General features: G+C 29.3%; 2 protein-coding genes across 5 annotated transcripts in view; one reads left to right on the forward strand and one right to left on the reverse strand.

The window, feature by feature from the left end:
* LOC118191459 (uncharacterized) overlaps window positions 1-23047 on the reverse strand; it is a 212975-nt gene that overhangs the window by 36559 nt on the left and 153369 nt on the right. The window lies entirely within an intron of this gene.
* LOC146998084 (uncharacterized) lies at window positions 1933-10179 on the forward strand. Its single transcript, XM_085812296.1, has 3 exons — window positions 1933-1996; window positions 4605-4798; window positions 6969-10179. Exons 1-3 carry the CDS (start codon window positions 1933-1935, stop codon window positions 9495-9497), a joined length of 2787 nt encoding a protein of 928 aa, XP_085668422.1. The 3' UTR covers window positions 9498-10179.

A 23047-nucleotide genomic window follows, 5' to 3' on the forward strand; every position in this document is an offset into this window, starting at 1 on the left:
AAGGCAGGAATCCTGGCCGCAGCCACCACCCCTGTTCTTATTGGTTGCCGTTTATGACGTCAGGCTGAAAAGATTCCATTATCTGTTTCGTTTGAGTTATGTCAAGGGGAACTTATAACTACTTTGGATTTGATTCTTTCCTGTGTTAATGTGAATTTGTGCAATGTAACAGAATATTTGCAATTAAAACGAACCTAACAGTATAAGAAAATATGTCGGCACTTTTTATATAAATTGTTTAATCATGTTAACGGAATAGATAAAACTTTATAATGCGTAAATAGTGTTTGGCTAAGCAATCTGTATTCAATGCAATTCATAGCGCTATACTGATATTTAAGAAATGTATTTTATAATTTCATATAAAAGGAGACCATTAACAAGATTTGCTTCGTCAGCAATGTCAAGAAATAGCACTTAACTCTTACTATGTAAATAATGTCTGCGCAGTTTTCATGAATTAGCGGTTTATTTTACAGAAAAGTGTTTTTAAAAGTGATATAAATGTAAAATTTAGTTCTTTCTTTATAAAAATGAACTGTTTGATAATTAAATAACCTTCCTTTCATTTATTGCTTGTTATATAGAGATTGTGTTTGGTATCAAAATTGTTCGTTAGTCAGATTAATTTTTTACTTTCTAATCCTAGGCATTAATTTCTCCTCATTTATGGTTAAAAATAAGATAAAGTGATAAGATACTTTTAAATCGAAAAATACTTATAATATCGTTTATTTGACTTTATCAATTGGAGTTATTCTATTTTTTTATGTATTATTGTTTTGTTTCTTAACTTTTATATCTTATAAAAAGTGTTTATTGTCAAATGACTTCGATATTCGTCTAATGACCAAAATACTGCTAAACGGTTATCGACTGCTCATCGAATTGCACCTTTTTTCTAATATTATGTATATTAACAATATATTTCTGAAGCTGCTTTTTATTTTTGTAATTTTTTTGCAAATATGGCAAATTATTCCATTGCTTCGCTTGTTTCAGCGCTAAAATGATCTCGAGCTCAAGCTTTTGGCGCACAAAAATGCTGCAGAGAATTCTTTTCGTCACTGTATGACATCAGAAGTCGTGTCCAATAAGAGCTTGGGGTGGTGGCTGGGGCCAGGCGCTTGTTGTAAATTGTATGCGCCTTCATAGGACGCAACAATGACCCACTTATTAGGTGCCTCCACAATAAAGTGACCACCTCTCCGGCCTTAGTAGTAGCGGCCAACGCCTAATAATAGCTAGTGCCCGCCATTGGGAAAAAAAAAAAAAAAAAAAAAAAAAAAAAATTCTTAAATAGATTAGACTGTTGTCACGACGATTATTGAAGTTTCATTTGGAACGAAGCTCTTTAATTCATTAATACCAGAAGTACCTTCACGCGGGTTATGAGTGATCGTGACACATACACATACATTTTATTTGCGTACGCAGCTTTCAATAATTAAAATTATTAGGTATATGGCCTTCAGATTTTTAAGTCAACAACTTCGTAATATCATTTCTCTGGGCAGGAATCAAACGTATTCTGAAGACTGGATGCCTGAAATGTCACCTAACTACTAGCGATATCAGTTCCTAACACAGAAGAAAATCAACATTAAGTGAGACGAGAATGGTGTTTCCACATCGACGACAAAAATTGCTCGGATTATCAAAATAGCTCATGGAGCAATTACTACCATTAAAAGGTATTAAATGTGTTGAAATGAAAGTACAACTATTTCCTGCAGAAAAACAAGTATAAAGCTGAAATATTAAATGAGACAAAACCTTCATAGTCAAAATATGGATTCAGATGTCAGAAACTTCAACCTAGACGGCTTTGTCGGTAGCAGATGTTACTAGCATAATTCTTTAGCAGACAACCGGAAACAATAATCTGTATTTTGGATATGCTGGGAAATCTGACATTGTCTATACAAATCAATGTATGGATCATTATTAGTAGATTACACTGAGCATTTAATTCCATTTGCTCCTTATTTAGATGGTAATCATTAGATCTTTTCAACAAATACCTGAAACTTGACTCAGCAAAATCTTTCTTCCGATTAGGATATTGCGGTCTGGCCGCTAGTAACAATACAATAAGTAATATCCTCCTGTTAACTGATTACAAATATCGATATATATTTTCTTAAGCAAAACAAATATTAAAATATTTAAAAAAATTAAAAATTAAAAAATATTAAACAAATCTAATAGCGAACGTTATTTATTCCGTTCATATTATTATTTTTTTATTAATTTGTTAAATATTATATCCGTATTATTTTTATTAATTTGTTAAATGGAATTGGATGGTAAACAGTAAGATTCGTGAAAATTTATGATCAGCGATTTAAAATTCATTTCTGTAGCTAATTTTTCAATCTTCAGAATATTTGACAATATTGCATAAGTTAATCTGGTTTGTGAATTTCATTTCTACAAATTTACTTCGTTAGCATAAAAGATTGTTTCGCAGTACTACCAGGAAATTGATCAAAAATATACTACCACGAACTGTCATTTGGCTTTCATAGCTCTAGATGATTTAGAAATCTCAAACAAATATAAAAATTTCGTTAGGTTTTAGAGGAAAAAGACTAGACTATATACATAATTGTTCGTAATTAATGAAAATCGTCCAAATTTCAAAATGCAAGCGTTAATATCAGTGAGATAACAAAGTAACGCATTATAATAATTTTTATTTAAAATTTTCAGTTTAAATTTTTAGCCATAAATGTTTATAAGAAGAGATTTTTACAATAATTAGACAAACGATAATTTCAATTTCATTTCATCGTCAAATTACGCATGAAGTAAATTTTTAAGCCTCCACTTTAAACATCTAACAAGATTTTGGGTCTTTTTAATGATGTTATTCATTTTAGCAGAAATTCATTTCTTGCCGGACCTCAATCTTTAATTTTATTTTTTTATCCTTCGTTTCCATTCCTTGTAAATAAATTTAAGAAGTCAAATAGTTGTAAGTTATTAATTATGGATGCTTATTTATGTTTGAGTGGAACAATGATGTTTTCCAGAATAAACAAACATTATTTTATAAAGGATTATTAGAAGATAAATGAGTTTTTGCCATCACCTTTGTTACCTATAAGGTGTCCAAGCAACAACAGAAACCACAATGAATTGGTATACCAGATCTAATTCTGATTCAGATCAGAAGGATAAATAACAACAATAACAGAAGAACAATTTGTAACGCCAAATACGTAGAAAAAAATAGAATTACGAAGATTGAAATATCAAAAATTCAATTGCTAAAATTTAGAAACAAATTTTTAAATTTCAGTGCACGATTAAATCTGTGCTATTTCCAATAAAATTTTATTTGAAGACTCCACTCTTTTTCTGCAAAAATAATCCACGTATGGGTTGTGTGACAAACATCTACTACGCCAAAATCTCGAATCTGCTTTTTAATATCTTTATTCTGAGTCGGACTGATAAAAACGTAAGAAAGACATACTAATGTTCTCCTAGATTCACGTAAAACAATTATTATGAAATGAAAATGAAAAGAGAATTTTACAGAAGTGTTAAACCTTTAAATGAGATTTACCTGAAACAATTATTTTGCGGATTCGCGGTTCTCGTGTCGATAAGTCAGTATATGCATAAGGTATTTCTCCCGCCTTCGTGGTGTGGTGTGTCCCACGTTGGGCGCCGTATTCCAGAGGTCCGTGGTTCGATTCCCGGCGAAGGCGGTGTTCATTTTCCCATCTCTCCTGCTTCAAATTAAACTAATGTCTCTACAGTGGCGCCCGAACTAAAAATGAATGATGAAATGTAGTGGATGATGATCCTCCCTCCCCCCCAGAATTTGGCGAGTCTCTACATATGTTCTTAATTTATATCAAAGTTAAATACAAAGTATTTATAATTTTTAAAGATTAGAATTTTCTCAAACAGCGTCGAAAATCAGTAACTAAAATATAATAATCTGAAATTAATTTAAATGTTGACTTATAACCTAAATTTGATTTTAAAAATGATAAATTAAGGTAAACCGATAAGATCTTATTAACAGAAGAGTTGTATAAATTAGAAGTATATGGAAAATTAATTAAAAAATTATTTAGAAAAGTTATGCAAAATGTATGTAAAATTCATATTGCATTGGTTAACTCCGGTAACTACAGTACCATCTTGTTTAAATTATCTACTCTGGTAATCCTTGAGTTACATATTTGTTCGGTGCAGTCATTTCATTCTATAACTCCAGTTCGTTGGAGGAAGAGGATATAGAAGTAAAATTATCCATAAAAATATCACCTGGAATTAAATTTCCTGAATTAAAAAAAAAAGTTCCTGTCGAAAATAATAGCAGAGCTTCCGTTTTTACTCATCTGAAAATACTGGAGGAAACGTATGTGAAGGCAAATGTATTTAAAAATGGGAGACAGAACACCGGGCCTATCCAGTACCTCCTATATACGAAGCCAAGCCTCTAGGGTTGCTTGAAAGGTCTGACGTCATCTAAGTCGTCATTCCTACCATCTTCCTCGTGGCAAAGAATGAAAGAATATACTTCGGTGTCGTAGCGTAGTGAACTGACTGTTGTTTGAAAGTGTAGTGTGCTCTAATAGAACATTTTTCATTTAAATTACTTTATTTATTTTTTATTATCCCACATAAATGCTGTGTTGCAACATGCAAAGGAAATTATAAGAATGGCCTGAAGGTGGCTGTATTTAGTTTTCCTACGGAAGAACAACTGAGAAAACAATGGATTTGGAACTGCAAACGAAAAGATGGATTCAAGCCTACGAAACATTCAAAGGTAAGCATGCATTTCATTTTTAAATTAGAAAATTCCTGAAAGATTAATGTCATTGAAAGAAACATGACTTGAAAATGCGAAAACAAAAAATTCTCAATGCAAGGGAAATAATTTACTAAAGTTCCATTGCATTCAACCATAGAAAATAAAACGAAGTTTTAATTACTTTCTATACAAGCATAGTTATATATTTCTTTACTAGGCAGAAATTTCTCTTATCCCATTATGAATGAGTATTATTAATGAATTCTTTCAGTAATTTATATTTTCGGCGTCGGGATCTTTATAACACTCACATTGATTTGGGATTGATTAATCTTTCAGGAATTTATGTTATACAGAGCTTATACTGAATTTTAAAGTGATTATAAAATGGACCCTTTTCTCAATAACTAGTCAATAGAAAATCCACCAACCTTATAAAGTTCATATTATAACTTTAAGTAGATAAATATAAAATGCTTCAAGTCGTAATTTTAAAGCCGTTAATTTAAAGTTGTTTTAGATATAAGTATTTAACTGTTTGGGTATACTATTTCTTTTGATTTAGATAAGTCTCGTTCCACCTATTTTATTTTTTTTTTTTTTTCTTTTTAAAACTGAATATATGCAATGCCCCTTTATTATATGCTAGGAGCATTTGAGAATGCATTTTGCTCGTAACTCATGTGAACAGGAAATTAATGATAATTATGCAATGTTCTAAACTTTATTAATTTTAAAATCCTTAAAAAAATTATGAAATATATGTAAAAGAAAACAATCGTATAAATGGACTAGTTTTGACAGTAATTATTTTAATTTCTGGAATAAGTTACAAGGTGTTTAAATTAAACTGTCTTGTTCAAATAATATTGCCTAAGATTGTAAGCTTACTAGTTTTCATTACATGTTAGCATAAATCCTAATTAGCCTATTAAATTGTTTCATGCACACACACATCTATAAAAGTACGAGTTTCTTATGCCAATAACACCTACCTTGTTACAGTGGTTCACTTGCTACTGGCAGTAAGTTCTTGTGGGCTTGAAATTTACATTAATTTCTTATCTAAAAACACTTATATAAGGGGTTTTGTTTATTTATACTTGTTGCAGTGGAATATGAAAATGTTTCATTGTATTAATAAGTTATATAACTTTTAAAATTTTTGAAAAAAGTTAAGAAAATTATACGGAAAATAAGCAATCTAGTGAGCCTTCCACAGTAATATAATGTCAAACACGATTGATGAATGTGAATATTTCACTCCAAAATTACATAAGAATAGCCTAAAATATTTAATTACTGCAAATAAACTGTTAAATATACAAATTCTTGTTTTTTTCTTTGTGTATCATATTTTAGCACTTATACATGTTTTCAATAATTCAAGAAAAATGAATTTTTTTAATGACTAATGATGTTTTATGCTCTTAAATATAAACATTCATAGGCACACAAGTAAATTTGTACTTCTGGTTGTGAACATATCATTTGTAAAAATGTCTAGAAAAAGAGCCAGTAACTTTATATTTGAATGGTACGAATGAATGTGGTTAATCTTATTCTTATCCATCAACTGATGGTTAATCTTATTCTTTTTATAACTGTATTATCACCATTTTGAATGTAATTCCATAACCAAGTGTTGTTTTCAAATAACTGAAGAAAGAAATATTTAGGATGTAGCAATTATATATACATGAGCAATTGTATGTTACCTGAGGATGTATCAATTAAATATTACTTATGTTATATGCATTTGACATATGACAACAAACATGTGCTAATTATTTGCACTTTTCAAAACTTTATGACAGCATCCATGGCTCTTTTTAGCCCAAAAGAGTTAATAGTTTTGTTTTAAGATTTTGCATTATTCACTCTAAATGGCTGCATCACTTTTTTGCGTTGTGCACTTTAAATGGCTATATCTCTTCAAATTGTTACCATCCAAACATTATCGCCCTGTATTATTTTTAAAGAAATTAAATGATGAACGTTTTCCACAACGGTAACCCTTCCTTTAAGCAGATAGCTCTTGAGTGCTTTGCCATGATTAAATAAAAATACAATAAAACCCTTATTAGACTGTGCATGTATTTAAAGGATGGCGAATGCTTACGATTTTATAATTGTTTAACCTTTTGATACATGTTTATTTATTTGTTCTTTTTCATATTAAAAGGTGTGTGAACTTCACTTCAAGCAAGAGGATGTTCTGAGGCAAACTGAATTCTTTGATGAGAAAACTGGAAAGAAGATCATTATACCATTGTCATATCCTCGTTTAAAGAATGGTGCAATTCCAAGTCTGTTTCCTGATGGTCCAAGTCATCTTAGTTCCAGTGTTTCATCAAGGGAATCACCAGAGCATAAAAGACTCAAAAGAGAACAAGATGCACTCGAAAAAGCCTTAGCCTGTAGCTTAGCTGAAAAGGAAGAGTATGAACGAAAACAAATGTTTTATAATTTAGATGAACTAAAAATTTCTTTTAATACTGTGAATTTACCAGATAACTGGATAGTTATACACAGGCCTATACATACTATGATTCTTAATATTTCTAATGACAATCATCCAAGAATTCTAAAATCATTATTGATTGATTGTAATTTGAATATATCTGTAGCAATTAGAAATATACCTATTAAATCACTGAAGCAATATGTAATCCCATCAAAAATTAACAACCTTAAAGATCTTTTAAGTATTTTAGAGAAATTAGACCTATTTGCCTCAAATGATTCATCTGAAGACAGTATTCAAAATTATTTACAAATTGTAAATGAATTAATGACAATTTTAAAAGAGAAAATTCCACATAAAAACAATGAAATAAATTTTCTCGTTGAGCAACTATCAAACTTGAATTCAGAAAAACAACAATATAGGTATTCTGCAGACTTTCTAATATTTTCCACTTTACTTCACACAATTTCACCACATGCATATAATTTTATTCGAAATTCAGAAAATATTATTATGCCTCATCCACGGACCATTCAGAAAATTTTTTCAGATTTTAATATATATCCAATAAATGAACAATACAACCAAAAGTTCCTAAGCTACATAAAATTTAAATTTCAAGAACTATCAGAAAAAGATCTGCTTGTTATTTTAATGATTGATAAAATTCATCTAAATCAAGCATTTGATTATAAAGGTGGTAATTTGTGTGGAATGGCATATAATTGCAAAAATGCTGCATCTAGTGCATATGTTTTCATGATTCGCAGCCTATTATCTGTTTATAAGGATGTTGTACATATTTTGCCGGTGAAAACACTTAGTGCGGATAATTTGTATATTTATATTAAAAAAATTGTTGTGGAATTAGAAAATATTGGGTTTAAAATTATTGCTATTGTCACTGACAATAATTCGATTAATAAAAAGGCTATGTCTCTGTTTTCCGAACCACCTAAAGTTAGTATTGTTTATCAAAACCCTGTTGACAAATCTAGGCCAATGTTTTTTATTATTGATACAGTGCATATTTTAAAATGCATTAGAAATAACTGGATAAATCAAAAAAATAATAATCAGAGTATGTTTTTCCCAAGTTTTGATGATGCTTCACATATTGAAACTGCATCTTTTTCTTGTATTAAAAAATTACATGAATCTGAAACTGGTAAGTTATTAAAGTATGCTTATGGTCTGACAATAAAAGCTCTATATCCAACTAACTTAGAAAAACAAAGTGTAAAGCTTGCATTGCAGATTTTTAATGATAATGTTGTTGAAGCATTATTTTCTTTTGGGCAGCAGAAAGAAATAATAAATTTCCAAGAAACTGGAAACTTTATTAAAATAATAAACACATGGTGGTCAATTGTAAATGTGAAATCTATTTTTAAAGGGGTTCATAAAAATAATGTATTTGAAACACCTTTCACTGTGGCAGAAAATGATGAAAAATATGTTTTTATGAATAACTTTTTGAATTGGCTAGATAGTTGGAAAAATTTGAATTTAACCTCTGGTTGCCTAACCAAAGAAACTCACTTTGCAGTATACCATACAACGTATGCTTTAATTGAGATATCAAGGTATTGTATAAATGAGTTGGGTTTTAAATACCTTTTACTTGGAAAAATACAAACAGATATGTTAGAGGCTAGATTTGGTAAGTACAGGCAACTGGCTGGAGCTCACCATAATATTTCTATCAGACAGGTTTATGAAATAGAGGGTAAATTAAGACTTCAGAGTACATTACCAACCCTAATAAATTCTTCAAAATTTGGAAATATTCCTCTTCATGTATCTGATTTTAAAGACACTGAAGAACAAACTTTTGATGACACTGATGTACAAACATTCATAGATGAAATAACAGTTGAAGATAATGATATACACGACATAAAATTGGATGTACCTATTTTGACTTATATAGCTGGATATTGCTGTTATAGTATGCTAAAAAAGTTAAAATGTGATGTATGTAAATCCAATATTACTATTGATAAGGAGTTAGCTTTAGAAAACGATGAAAATATTCATTCATGGATTAAGGTTTTTGATAGAGGTCTTATGTATCCTCATCCTGATATTTTACATGCTGTTATATACAATTTTATTGTTGTTAAGAAACTTATTTCAGATGAATATGAGCAAAAATTTTTATTTTCGGCAAATCCACGAGTTACAGTGTGTAAAATTACTCTAAATTTACTTCATGAAATTTTTTTTTTTAGAGTTGAATGACTGTCCTAAACTTCATGACCCTCAAATTATTTTGAAAAACATCATACAAGCATCAACGAATATTTTTCTAAATAATTACTGCAAAAAGTTGAATGATAATCTTTTAAGTAACAATTTAAATAAGCAACGGAAATTGAAAACATTAAAAAAATAATTTATGCATACAGCAGAAATGACATATACTATGTTTATAAGTTAGTAAACTTTATAAAATAAGATAGTGACACTAATCTATTGTTTCTTATTATCTTCAGACTTAATTTGTAATTCATTTTATCTAAATGAATATTTTTTGCAGAATGTAGATAGTATGTTAAATAAAAAAATAGTGCTTTTTCTATTTGTGTTGTGAAATCTTTACCAACTCTTTCAAAATGCATGCACACACACACACACACAAAAAAAAAAAAAAAAAAAAAAAAAAAAACATTTGTAATAGATAACTAATTATGACAGTAAAGTGCTAAAGTTGTTAAGTCTCTTATATAATATCATTTTGTGCAAAATAGGTGTATTTATTGTAAACTAGAGAAATATTGATTTTTGAAGATAAAATACTTTGCCAATTAATATTACTATTGTTTAGATTTTGAAATCAGTATCTTGCAATTTTTTAATATTATTTTAATTGAAGCAGACATGTTTATTACATTAATTTTACACTGTAAGAAGAAAATAAATACAATTTGGTTTTACCTACAATTCCATATGAGTCATTTTTATAGATATTCATGCATTTTTATGGAGGAAATTCACTGTATTCTTATACAATATTTTCATTGTAATACATGCTAAATTCTGTCAAAACTAAAATTAAATACTTTGGAATTAAAATTTCTAATGATGTGGTTGTACATATACAGGGGAAAACTTATCAAAAATAAATTGAGTAAAAAAATATTTTTAATCCTTCCCAGCTGTAAGGCTTCATGCAGTTATACTAAACTATTTTGATATTAAAAAGACTTAACTGTAATAAAAAATAAGTAGCATCAAGTTACATAAATAAATAGTCATCCCACCCTTTTTCCCACTGTAGTATGCAATGCCATTTCCTATTACTTCCAGTTATAAATTTACTGGTACAAAAAATTCAGGCCAAAAAAAATAAATAAATAAAATCCTTTTTATATGTTTTGCATCCTAATTGTGTTGCTTTCCTTTAATAAAAATCTGAATTATTTTGAAAATTTTAAATCTTACTTTACATCTTAAGAATCAGGCTATATTTATTTTCATTTCTAATAGGAAAATACATAAAACTTGTTATTCTTTTAATTCTAAGAATTGAGGACATTTGATCTATTTAGATGTTTTAAAAGTTCCTACTGATTACCCTGATAAAAATTCCAGTAAATACATATATAAACTTCATATTTATCATTTGCTAAAAAATTCTCAAATAAGTTACAATGAAATGCTTTCAGGAACAAAAATTTACAAGTTACAAAAAAAAATTATATGCACATAATTAGAGAAAAGGGGTGTTACAAACATTTAACAATAAGAATGAAACATAAGAATTTTGAATTCCTAGCAAGTGTCAAGTTTGTTGAATTTTTACAATTTTTCTTTTTTTTTTATTATTGGGGAAGATGCAGTTATGTATTCTCAAATAATGATCTAATTTAAAATGCCTAAATATATGAAATGTTTTGCTACCCTATTTTAAAACTACCAATGAATAAATATTGATAGATGCTAAAAAATAGTATTTTTCAAATCATTCTCCAGGTTTCTCATCTGTTAAGAAATTCAGTCCCACACTGAAGTGAAAAAAAAGCGGAAAATCACTAAACAATTATGTGTAAATTTGTATTTATGAGAAACAGAAAATGCCGTTAAAAATTGATTTAAATTAATTTAAGGATTTTTAGTGTTAATCAATTGTAAACTTGCTTAATTATGCGTTATCCTCTTTGTTAAGGAAGAAAATATTTAATAAAATATATATTCTTCAGAAAGCAAACCAGCATCAGCCAGATATTCAGTATATATTTATTACTACTAATCTGAAGTATGTTGAATTAATTTCTTTACTATACTGTTATTATTTTAAGCATAAAAATATATAAGGAAAGTAAGGTTAGGTATTTGAAATTAGAAAATGCAGTCGATGAAATCAAATCGGAATATATATATTTGCACACACACACATATATATATATATATATATTTAAAACCAAACGATATAGTAAGCCTTATGCAAGGAAATAAAAACTACTTTTCATTTTCTCTCCTCTTAAAGGAATAACAGCGATAAGTGGTTTCATGTGGCAACCATGCTTTCTGTATATAAGGACGACTTTAGTGACGTAGTGTGCGGCGTGCCGTGGCTTCGTTTATAGGAGGTACTGGCCTATCCCTTACCCGAATCAACCGCACATGTGTTACACCCTCTCCTATACCAGTTTCTGAACCTTTTAACATCTGGTTCAGTACAACAATACCTTCTTCAAACATATGCCATGTACTAACCGTCTAAGAAACATATGGCTGCAATTCTTCATTTACCGATATTGCTAGAATTTTAATTCACGAAGCAAGTATTTTTTTTTCGGGGGGGGGAGTTATTGGCACCAGGACTCTGAAAAAGCAACAGAACTTTTGCTTTCAGTATTATAGTAATACAGGAGCAAAATTATTTTTAGTTAATTCTACTTCCGGTTATAATTCATAATAAGGATGGGACGTTCGGAATCTTCAAATCCCGGGGATTTTTAAACAAATTTCAAAATTCAAATCTTCATGCAATTCGAATCTTTCAAATCGAACTATGTAAAAGGTTTTTAAAGCTTTAAAAGGATTCTTAAAAAATGCAAAAGCAATTTGAACTATTTTTAAAACGTTTTTTGTCAAATTATATTGATAAAATGTTCCACAGGGTTTAAGAGTTTTAATTATATGAAACAATTGATAAATTTTATTTGTACTTTCTTATTAAAAATAGGCATGTTTTAAAAAAACTGTTTTTTCGAATTTATTTTTAATTCTGCTTTCATTTAAGAATTTTAATAAAAAACATATTTTCTGCTTCTTCTTATTATTATATGTAAAAAATATAGGGATTCATAGAATTCGAGCATAAATCTCAAGTCTCGGATTCGAAATGATTTTGAATACGTCCCACTTCTAAGTCACAGCAGTTTTCTTTATACTAAAGTTGGAAAATTCATTGGCCATTGTTATGTAATAATTATTCTGCAGTTTTGTTTTCTTATTTTTTTATGTGCAGAAAACTATATTCAATATTTAAAATGTCACGATATGCATCTTTTGCACGGTTACATGTTTGATATTTTTGGACTGTCTAAAACAGTTTTAAATGTTAATCGTTTAGCTCAATTACATAGTATAATTTTTATTTATGTCATAAGTTGAACCAAGAAACAACATTGCTGATGTGTTTCAGTAGCTACAGGGAAAATAATGCTTTGGTAATCTTTCGAGGTAATTTGGGGAAGGATTTATAAGTGGAATATACATTATATTAAGTAGCAATGATATTAGATGGAATATAAATATTTTTCTTTTGCTAATGAGAACTATTAACAGCCAAAAAAGCATCCCTAAAATTAAGTTTTTAAAGATTTTTAAGACGCTCTATTTTGTGCTTTAGATTTCCAGGTGATAAGAATAATAATAAAGATTCTTCAATGTTTTCTAACTGAGGTTTTGGGACTTCATTTGACTAGTTCTTGTCCACTTTGGCTTTCTGGAGAACTTTCTAAGGAAACCTGGCTCGTATTCACGTAATGCAGGAGGAAAGGATGAAAATAACCATACAGCAAGCCCCTTCGCCAAGATTCGAAAACGTGTAATACTAGTAATGTTTAGCGGTCTTATAGATGCTTTATTTTATTACGTCAAAGCGTTCCATGGCAATCTGCTTAAAGGGAGGGATGCCTTCGTGGAGGACTTTCTTAAGGAAACTGGCTCGTATATGCGTTACACATGTAGAAATCCACGAAAGCGTCCATGCACCCAGACCGTTCGCCGGGATTGGAAAAGCGGACCGAACTACCACTGTTCAGCGATTTTATCGCTTGATTGCTGGTGAGGCCGCTCATAGATGCAAAAGATTAATAGAGAAAATGCGTCGAATATCTTTTATATGTTTATTATGAGCGAGTTATTTACCTTTCCTCTTTATTATCGAGTTAAATGTAAACTATCTGAAATAAAATTTTCTAAATAACAAAAGTAATTTTGAAAAAGGAAAGCAAAATGAATGACCGTTAAGCTATAATGAGGATGAACTTAAGTTATGATAACGATGGATAAACGTTAAGTAATAAAGTCAAAACAGGTCAGTAAATGTCAGTGTGATCAAAGCCAAACATTTCTGTCAGTTATTAGATTAAAATTTCTTATCTTGCTTTCAATATGTGACTTAAATTACCGAATAACTTGTAGAATTTGAAGTGAATACAGTTTCATTGTTGCAAGTAATGTTTCCTTCTTAACACAGCGATCAAGTTTTACGTAATTCCCTAATTACTTAGGAGTGCATTTCAGTTTATTTAATTGCTTGTTAACTACGAGTAATACAAATTAAAGCTAATTGTTTATATGAAATTGTGCATTACGAATTAAAATCACAGGCATCATAAAGAGGTTTTTATGAGATATGAATTGGGGATTTAAATATTACTAAAACTATAAATAATTCGTCTTTATACCGTAAAGCGCTAGAAAGAAAGAAATTGAAGCATTATTTCAAGCCGTCCTAACGAACGTTATTTTATACTTATTAATAGTGTGAGCAGGGATTAATTTCTTAAAAACCGGAGCCCTATGGAAGGCCGTCAGGAAGAAGATAAAAAAATATAATGACTAATGATTAAAATAATTAAATTAAAATTAAAATTAAAATTAAATATAAAGATATAAATGAAATTTTATAAATTATTAAATTCATGATAACTAGTTAAATAAAATAAATAAAATAAAATATCGGGCCTCATCTCATTTGGAGGCCCACCAGCGGCCGAGCGGTAAAGACGCTGAACACTGGTAGTTCGGTCCGAGGTTCGAATCCCGCGAACGGGCTGGCTGCATGGGCGTTTTCGTGGTTTTCCCCATGTGTAACGTGTATACGAGCCAGTTTCCCTTAGAAAGTCCTCCACGAAAGGCATCCCTCCCCTTAGGCAGATAGCCCTAGTGTGCTTTGCCATAATTAAAAACACCAAACACCAAACACCATCTCATTTGGACCGCCGGCTGGACTTAAATTTCATTCAGAAAACTGAGCTATAGCTTAGGCGTGCTCCGGCTGAAAGCCCTGAATATACCGTATAACATATTATTTCAAGGGATAAGAGAAACAAAAACCATTCTTTTCCCAGCACACCAATGGAAAAAATAAAGCCATTATTTTCCCACTGAAACTGCGTTCCATTTACATAAAACAGTGCCGGAGCGCTCAGGCTAGAATCACCATCTACCTTAGAAATTGATAAGTACCGAAGCCGGGTTTCGGTGGGCTCCGGCGTAATTTAAGATGTGAGTGCGAGGCTAGTTGGAAACATGAAGACAAATTTATTAGAGACGTGGACATGCTACTGAGCATTCTTGTTAAAACTGCTTACGCATATTAATTTTATAATTTAGAATGAAGTACAATTAAAAACATTTTTACACAACAAGCTTTTATTCAAAACGGATATGATAATTAATTCACTAAAAGTGGGAAAAATAATTTAATTTTGTATTTATGCTGTGCCAGATTCTCATACATAAAGTTCGTACTGTATCTGAATGCTGTAATGTATCTGTACATGTTTATATCTTTTATTTATGGTACCTAATTTATACTAAGGATCACGCGTACCTCAATGGCATGTTTCTTGTAAACTTTAACTATCATGATAACGTTATGTATGGGTGTATATATCAATATGAGTTGTTTCGGAATATCTATGTATGTAAGTGTGTATATATCTATATATGAGTTTGTATCTATATGTATGTATATACATATATTTTGATTGTACTCTTCTTCAAGTGCCTTGTATGCACATGTGTATATTTCTTTGTACATTGTTGTACTCTTCTTCAAGTGCCTTGTATGCACATGTATATATTTCTTTGTACATTGTTGTACTCTTCTTCAAGTGCCTTGTATGCATATGTTTATCTCTTTTTTGCATTTTATAAATGTTGTCTGCTCAGCCGGGGCTGCCCACACTGTAAAAAAAAACCTCGAAGTTTACAGACAAAAGTCTTGTATAGTTACAGAAATGCGAACAATTACGAAGGAAATACCTGTAATGAACACAGAACCAAACGAAACTGTAAATTCTACAGGAGTTTTTCAAGAAGTTTTGCTTGGATTTTGTCCGTAGCGTGTGATCACGTGGCTTAAAACGGCTGAGAGAGAAGAACCAATCAGGAAGAAGGTGGAAAAACAGCGTCTTAGCGGGAGAGTTCAACGATAGTCGCCATGTTAGCCATTATTTTTGCTATGGTCGAGGTAAGTTCGAAATTGTGTTTGACGTGTATTTTACTAATTTTATGTAATGTATTTGTTATGTTCTTTACACTATCTATAATTAAATTCTTTTAATGTTTAGCTTATAATTCTAATGCTCCTAAATAAACCTGTGTTGAATTATTGTTAGAGTTCAAATCACAGAGCTTGTGTTCCATTTAGTAAAATAACAACTTTTATTCGTTACATCTGCAGGTGTCTGCAGTTAAACTGCTCATATTTATAAACAGAAACAAATTTGTTAATATGTTAGTTTAAAAACAAATAAGCTTAATATTAATGTTCTATCTATAGTCTAATAATTTCTCATGTTAAATATTTATGTATCTTTTAAAACATATCGCGTTAGAATATTCATATTTTTCATTTTGTTGACAGATGTAACATTATTATTCCATACATGTTATCATTAATCCCAGCGTGAACTGCTTTAGAATATTTTTCAGAGCATTATTACACTATGTATGTTATTATTAATCTCAACGAAAAAGAAAAAATAAATGTAATATATTTAAAAAATTCGACAAAGTAACTTAACATACATTAAAAATGGAATATCATTTCATTAATACATGCGATAAGTTCGCCTTAAAAGATTATATAGTCGGATAGCAATTACATATTTGTAAAAGTATTCAATGTATATTATTTTTTGTGTTAAAGATAGTTTTAATCCAGGACAGTCTTTACCGACTTATAAAGCATCTATTAAGTTACATTATAACCAACATTTACAAAAGGCAATCGAAATGCCGTTACTTTGACATATTTTTAACTATGATGTAACATACTAGGAACATTAAAGAAAAAAAATTCTATTTTTTCCTTTATGCTTGTTGAAAAGTAAAATATTAATAAAATGGTACAACATTCATTCTAGTACTTACAATGTAAATTTACATATAAATTTACTATAAATTTTGGTGCAAAGTTCATTATAAAATGCATTTGCTAATATTTAATAGTTATAGCATTCAATATCAAATCATGGAAATATTAGTATTGATACGTCAGTTGCATATATTAATTTCAATACTCAGCTCAATGCCAAATTTCTTCTATATCTGAGATAACATGTATTTTTTGAAAATAATTATTTTGTGTCATCTTTTCATTTAAAAATCTCTTTCAGATATATTTTAATGTGAATTATTTTCAAAATTATCCTCATTAGAATGAATGTTGTTCTCTTTATTATGTTTGAAACTGCCGTTACGCTAAAAAATATATTCAGAAAACTATTTATTGCTGAATGTTTAAAATAAGTTCTACTGCTCCTTTTTGACAAAGAGTATCCATTTGAATTGCAGTTGGTTTTAATTAATCGTTGGTTGTATTTTTAAGAACTACTTGATAAAATTCAACAAATTAGTTCAATCTATGAGTTCATCTGAAAAACCTAAAATTTTTATTCCAATTCTGTCATGTGTATATATTTCAAGAATGAAAAAGAATTACAAATTCCCTATCCAACAATACTGAGTAATATGTTGTTGATATAGCCAAACTTAAAATGACCCATTTTAAAACCAGATTAAATAAATCATCGCGTATTTTCGGTCATCGAATTTCTTTGGATTTAAAAGTGTCATAGATTTAGTAAATCCAAGGGTCAAGGTAAGCTCAAATATTTTTTTTCATAGTTCATATTTGCTAAGTTATAAATTTTGCTGATGCAAAAGTTATGTAACTTATGCAAACATATGCTTAGAGTATTTGATCTAGTGTTGAAAAATCACTGGAATTTAAAATGTAATTGACAGTATGCCTTAAAGCTTGTTTTGGTAAAAGCATATTTATGGGTGCCCCTTGGCAAAAATTGGCGATTTTTGGCAGTACATGGATACCGAGTTTGTGCAATTCTTTGACCATGTTATTTTGGCTTGTGTAGCGACGATTTGTGTGCCAAAAACCGCCGCTACACGAAGACAGATTGCACATACTCGGTATCCATGTACACATCGACCTATTTTCACTTAAAAAAAATCTGTGAATTGTACAAACTTGGCATCGCGCACTCCCTTGACTTTATCCATGTACACATCGACCTATTTTCACTTAAGAAAACATCAGAGAATTGCACAAACTTGCGCTCCCTTGATAATACAGGGAGCACCCTTCAATATACTCTAACTGCTGTTTTTCATAAATTAAAACATTTTAGGCATTTAAGATATCTTCCTGTAAGTTACAACTAAATAAATGACTCTTAAGCATAAAAATTTCAAATTTTTATGCTTAAGAGTAGAAGGAGTTATACACTTTTTAAATAACAGTGTCAGAAAAATATACTTTTTAAAATATGTAAACCATTGTTTGAAGTATAGAAAAACCTTCCTTAGCAACTATACCTCTTTAAGTGATTATGTCAAGTATTCTGGTGATACAAACATTGATATTAATTATCACTGAGAATCATGCTTTGTGAAGTAACCACCTCCATTAAATATCAAAATTGTACAAAATTATGGAAAAGTTATAGAGTGGTTTTACTGTATACTTAAAGTATATCATATCACTGTTAGATATTGATGATGTAAAAGATATTATCTAATCATAAATATTTCAAGCATTAAATAGCTTAGTGTAAGTCAATAAGTTTTCAGATTCTGACTTTGTACCCTGTCTTTCACTATGTAATATTTTTCTAGCAACTGTGTTAAGTACTAGTAAGTAAGTTTGTCTTAAATACCACTTAATGTAATCAGGTATCATCTGTTCTGTCTGTAAAACTTAATCGTAATAAGTGAACAAATGAATATCTGTAAAACTAAAGATGACACTCTATGTAAAAAATACAAGTATTAAAATGTCTATGAGAGGAACATTTAAATTATTAAATCCACGATCAATTTTTGCGACATCTAAGATAGAAAATACCCAAACTGACTAGTTAATTCAGAGGATGAATGCATGTAACATCATTGTTCATGTGTTTGTTAATTGTGTAAGTATTGAAGTTCATGCATTAATTGTTGATAACTATATTATTGGCCTTATATATATATACTTGCATTTCAAAATTTTGTATATTTTGCCAGTGAGCTAAGTATTAAATGCTGTTACGTATAAGTTCATATTATGTGGAAAAGTAGTTTTTGATCTAACACTTTCTGAGAATTTTTTAAACTTGATCATCAAGCTTAAAGCATATGGCTGAAATTACCAGTATTAACCATAATTTAATTATTCTCCTGTTTCAGCGTTTCTCAAACTTTTTTCGAATAGAGATTATGTGAATTATCATAATTTGTGAATCACCTTGCTGCTGTTCCCTTCGAAAGCAATTTTTTAGCATATATTACTACTAGTACACTTATATTTTAATATATAATTAAAATCCGTTATATTTCATAATTAAGTCCATTGAAGAAAAGTTATATTTCTAATATTTCAAGATTATTAATGAGAAGGATGATTTTTAATTCTTGCATGGCTCTTCTATATTTGGATATATGATGGTAAGACCACAGTCTTAGTGGATATATGATAGTATATTTGGATATATGGTGGTAAGTACCACAGTTATAGTGCTTTAAATCCATCTTTTACTGCTAAGACTGAGTGGGAAGTCTGTAAGTAGGGTAACCAATAATAAATTTCATAAAATGTCTATCTTACGAGAAAAGGTGATAGATGATTGTCATATGTAACTTTTTAAACTCTGAGATTTTTCAACTAAATTTTTTTGTCTCCTTTGGAAACTTTGGAGGACCATGAGGGCAAGCTGTATGATCCACAGATTGAGAAGTGCTACCTTAATACATTTCAATTTCTAGAGAAATTAATCTTAAAAAAAATATGATCATTATTAAAACTACTTTACAGATTTATTTTATATTACAAATAAATATAGTAAATATCTAATAAACCTCAAATTATTTTCTGCAAAATGAATTATTTAAATTTGTACTGTTTTTGCTTCAAAAATGGATGATACATGCAATTTATGATTTCATGAAAGGACCAAAAGGAATCTTGTTTGCAATTTAATTATTTAATTTAAAAAAAGATTTAAATCATTTGGAATATGTGCAAGTGCATGCAATTATTATGAAGAGATTCTAAATTAAAATGTCACATAACAAATTTAGAATATGTTATGTACTTCTAACGAATGTGATTTTTTCTTTATTTAGGAGCCATGCTTTGAATCCTAAGAAGAAGAGGACTGCACCTTCACAACTAGTTAATTAAAAATAACAATAATATAAATTTTACCTATTTTTTATTTTATTTTCGTTTTGGATAGTTTTCAAATAAAAATAAACCTATTTTTGTTTCTATATTCTGTGTATTGGAATAAAGAGTCGAAATCCATTGCAATATCCAATATTTTCAAAATATGATATTTTTTGAAATAAAATATATGATTATGGAATATTACGTTAAAATGAAATGGTTCCTTATGTAACCTGTATGTTATACTAAAAGGCTTCATCGAATACTTGTAAAGTAATGAGAAAATATTAAGTTAATATCTTGTGTGAATGAATATTATCTTACAGAATTTTTTATTCCATAAAAATCTATCTAAAAATATAATTTTGTTGAATGAAGATTTAAACATTTTTCCCCAAGATTTAAAAAGTCGTTTGAAATAATGATAACAAAAACATTAATCTGAACCATTTAATAAATGAATAGAAAATTTTGAGAACAATTAAATCATCCACAGGAATTTTGAAATAATCATCGTATTTTTGACATCAGTTAAAGAAAGAAAATCTGAGTCATTTTGATTATAGTGATAAATTAGTTCCATTAATAGTAGGATAGAAAATTAAAATTTTAAGGAGCCATTATGCATTATCAATTTTTCATTAAAAAATTTTTAGTTTATTACTACTATCATATCAATTATTAATGCTGAATTCTTTATCTTCAGTTTTTACATTCTTTTCTTAATTTTCTAGGCATAGCAGAGAAAAATATAATTATAGGATCAAGGCATTTCCAAATACATTATATTTTCTTTCTTAAATTTTTAAGATCATTCTATATTCATCATGTATTATAGACACAGTATCAGGGGATTCTGTTCAATTTTTCAGTTAGAATTTGGGACGAAGTTGTGAAGTCATACCTACATTAAATGCTTGAATTGATTATTTGAAATATGACAAAGCAAGAGAGGGCCATCTGTCCAAGGAAAGGAATATTTTAAGGAAAACTTCATGTTACATAAACATTTACACAGGCAGCCCATTCTCTAGGATTTAAATCTAGAGCCAAATGCTAGTGTTCAGCTTACTGTCTGGCTGCCTGTAGGCAATAAATGTTTTAGTAGAAGGAATACTTGAAAAATTAAATTTAGGACTAACTAATTCTTCAATTTTGTATTCAATGAGAAGAATGTAATTTATTAATAAAGTTTTAAATCTGGGAAAATACCTGTACAACTGTCCGATTAATTAATCTATTATTTCAATTAATGGTCAGTAGCAGAAGAGATTAAAAAGCATTTATGCCTAAAAGAATTATATGTTGTAATTAAAATGAATAATGCAATTAAGCATGAAAATAATTTTGGATAACTTGTGATAACTGAATTTAAGTTCATTGTTGAGTTACATAAGTAATTTTTTTTAGAATTTGAAAAAATATTTAGAATTGTTTATTGAAACAATTTCATTAAAATATTTTTTTACTGTAATCATATCCAATTGCAGTCTCTTTAGATTACACTGTTTGGTATAAGGAGAATGATTTGGTTTAGTTTACTTAAGTATGGCAAAGCACACTAGGACTATCTGCCTTTGTGGAGGACTTTCGAAGGGAAACTGACTTATATACATGTTACACATGGAGAAAACCATGAAAATACCCATACAACCAGCCCATTCGCGGGATTTGAACCTCTGACCGAACTACCAGTGTTCAGCGGGGGAATTCTAGAACATTACTAATTTATTGCCAAAAAACCATTAAGTCTAATACACAAGTTTTTTTTTCCAGCTATTTCGTGATGCATATGTAACTTTGAGATGTCTTAAAATTCAATAAAGGAAAGTAATGCAGATGTAAGAAAAACATAAAATTTGAGCTTCTTTTTAACATTGGGAATATTTTGAAAGAAAATGTTGTATATCTTTTAGAAAATCTAAGGTATTTTTCCTTAAAAAAAAAAAACTTAATATTTAAAGTTACATAACTTCCCTTTCCCCACAAATAAATAAATGCAGCATATTTTGTTACAAGCAGTAGCTGTAGACATTTCACATAAAACATATGTTCTACATGTGTAATTATTTATAGTCATATTACAATCAAAATATTTAATATTTAGGAATACATCATTTTTGTATTTTGTATAAGACAAATATGTTCTATATGCATAATTATTTGGAAGAACTTTTAAGTAAATTATCTGCAACTTTTACATATATATCCTTTAAAATTTCACATGAAAATACATGTTCTTACATAATCACTTGCAATAACCTTACAAGCAGAACACTAGTAATCTACAAATATTCCCTTTAGTAATTCACATTCAAAAATTACGATCTACTTACACTATTATTTCCTGTAATCTTTACAGATGTTTACATTGGTAAATCACATATGAAAAACATGTTATACTTACACGATAATTTCCTGTAACATTACAGATCAAAGATCTGTAACCTTTACAGGCATATGCTTCGGTAATCAACATACAAAAACTTTGTTATGCCTACAGAATAACTTCCTGTAACATTACATGTCAAACATCTGTAACCATTTACAGGTATAATCTCTGTAAAGTTACTAAGAAAATTCCTGTTTTGATTACTCAAATAATCCATGGCATCCCAGTTTCCACGACTTTTCTTAGTAACTTTACAGATTTTTTTTTACAGTGAGGGCTGCGGCCTGGCAGCTAGTGGTTGACTCCCGCCGAGTTGGTAACCAATTCTGCATGGATATATCTATACCTGGGTCGGAAGCCAACTCAGCGGTTTACCTTCCCTAACCGCTATACCGTCTGAGCGGCAATGGGAACGATATATATTTAATAATTCTGTTTCTAGAACTGATCTACAATTTTATATCTCGAATAATAAACACGCGG

Source organism: Stegodyphus dumicola, chromosome 3 (assembly GCF_044657685.1).
Source record: "Stegodyphus dumicola isolate Sdum_Otavi_A_Nest chromosome 3, ASM4465768v1".
NCBI classification, from domain to species: Eukaryota; Metazoa; Arthropoda; class Arachnida; order Araneae; family Eresidae; genus Stegodyphus; species Stegodyphus dumicola.

What these genes read in the sequence shown, in the direction of transcription:
- LOC146998084 (XM_085812296.1), top strand. Translation starts at nt 1,933, where the DNA reads ATGTATGGATCATTATTAGTAGATTACACTGAGCATTTAATTCCATTT. An exon ending in ATTTGCTCCTTATTTAGATG is followed by an intron (nt 1,997 to 4,604) that starts GTAATCATTAGA and finishes GTGCTCTAATAG; the next exon opens with AACATTTTTCATTTAAATTA. An exon ending in AGCCTACGAAACATTCAAAG is followed by an intron (nt 4,799 to 6,968) that starts GTAAGCATGCAT and finishes TCATATTAAAAG; the next exon opens with GTGTGTGAACTTCACTTCAA.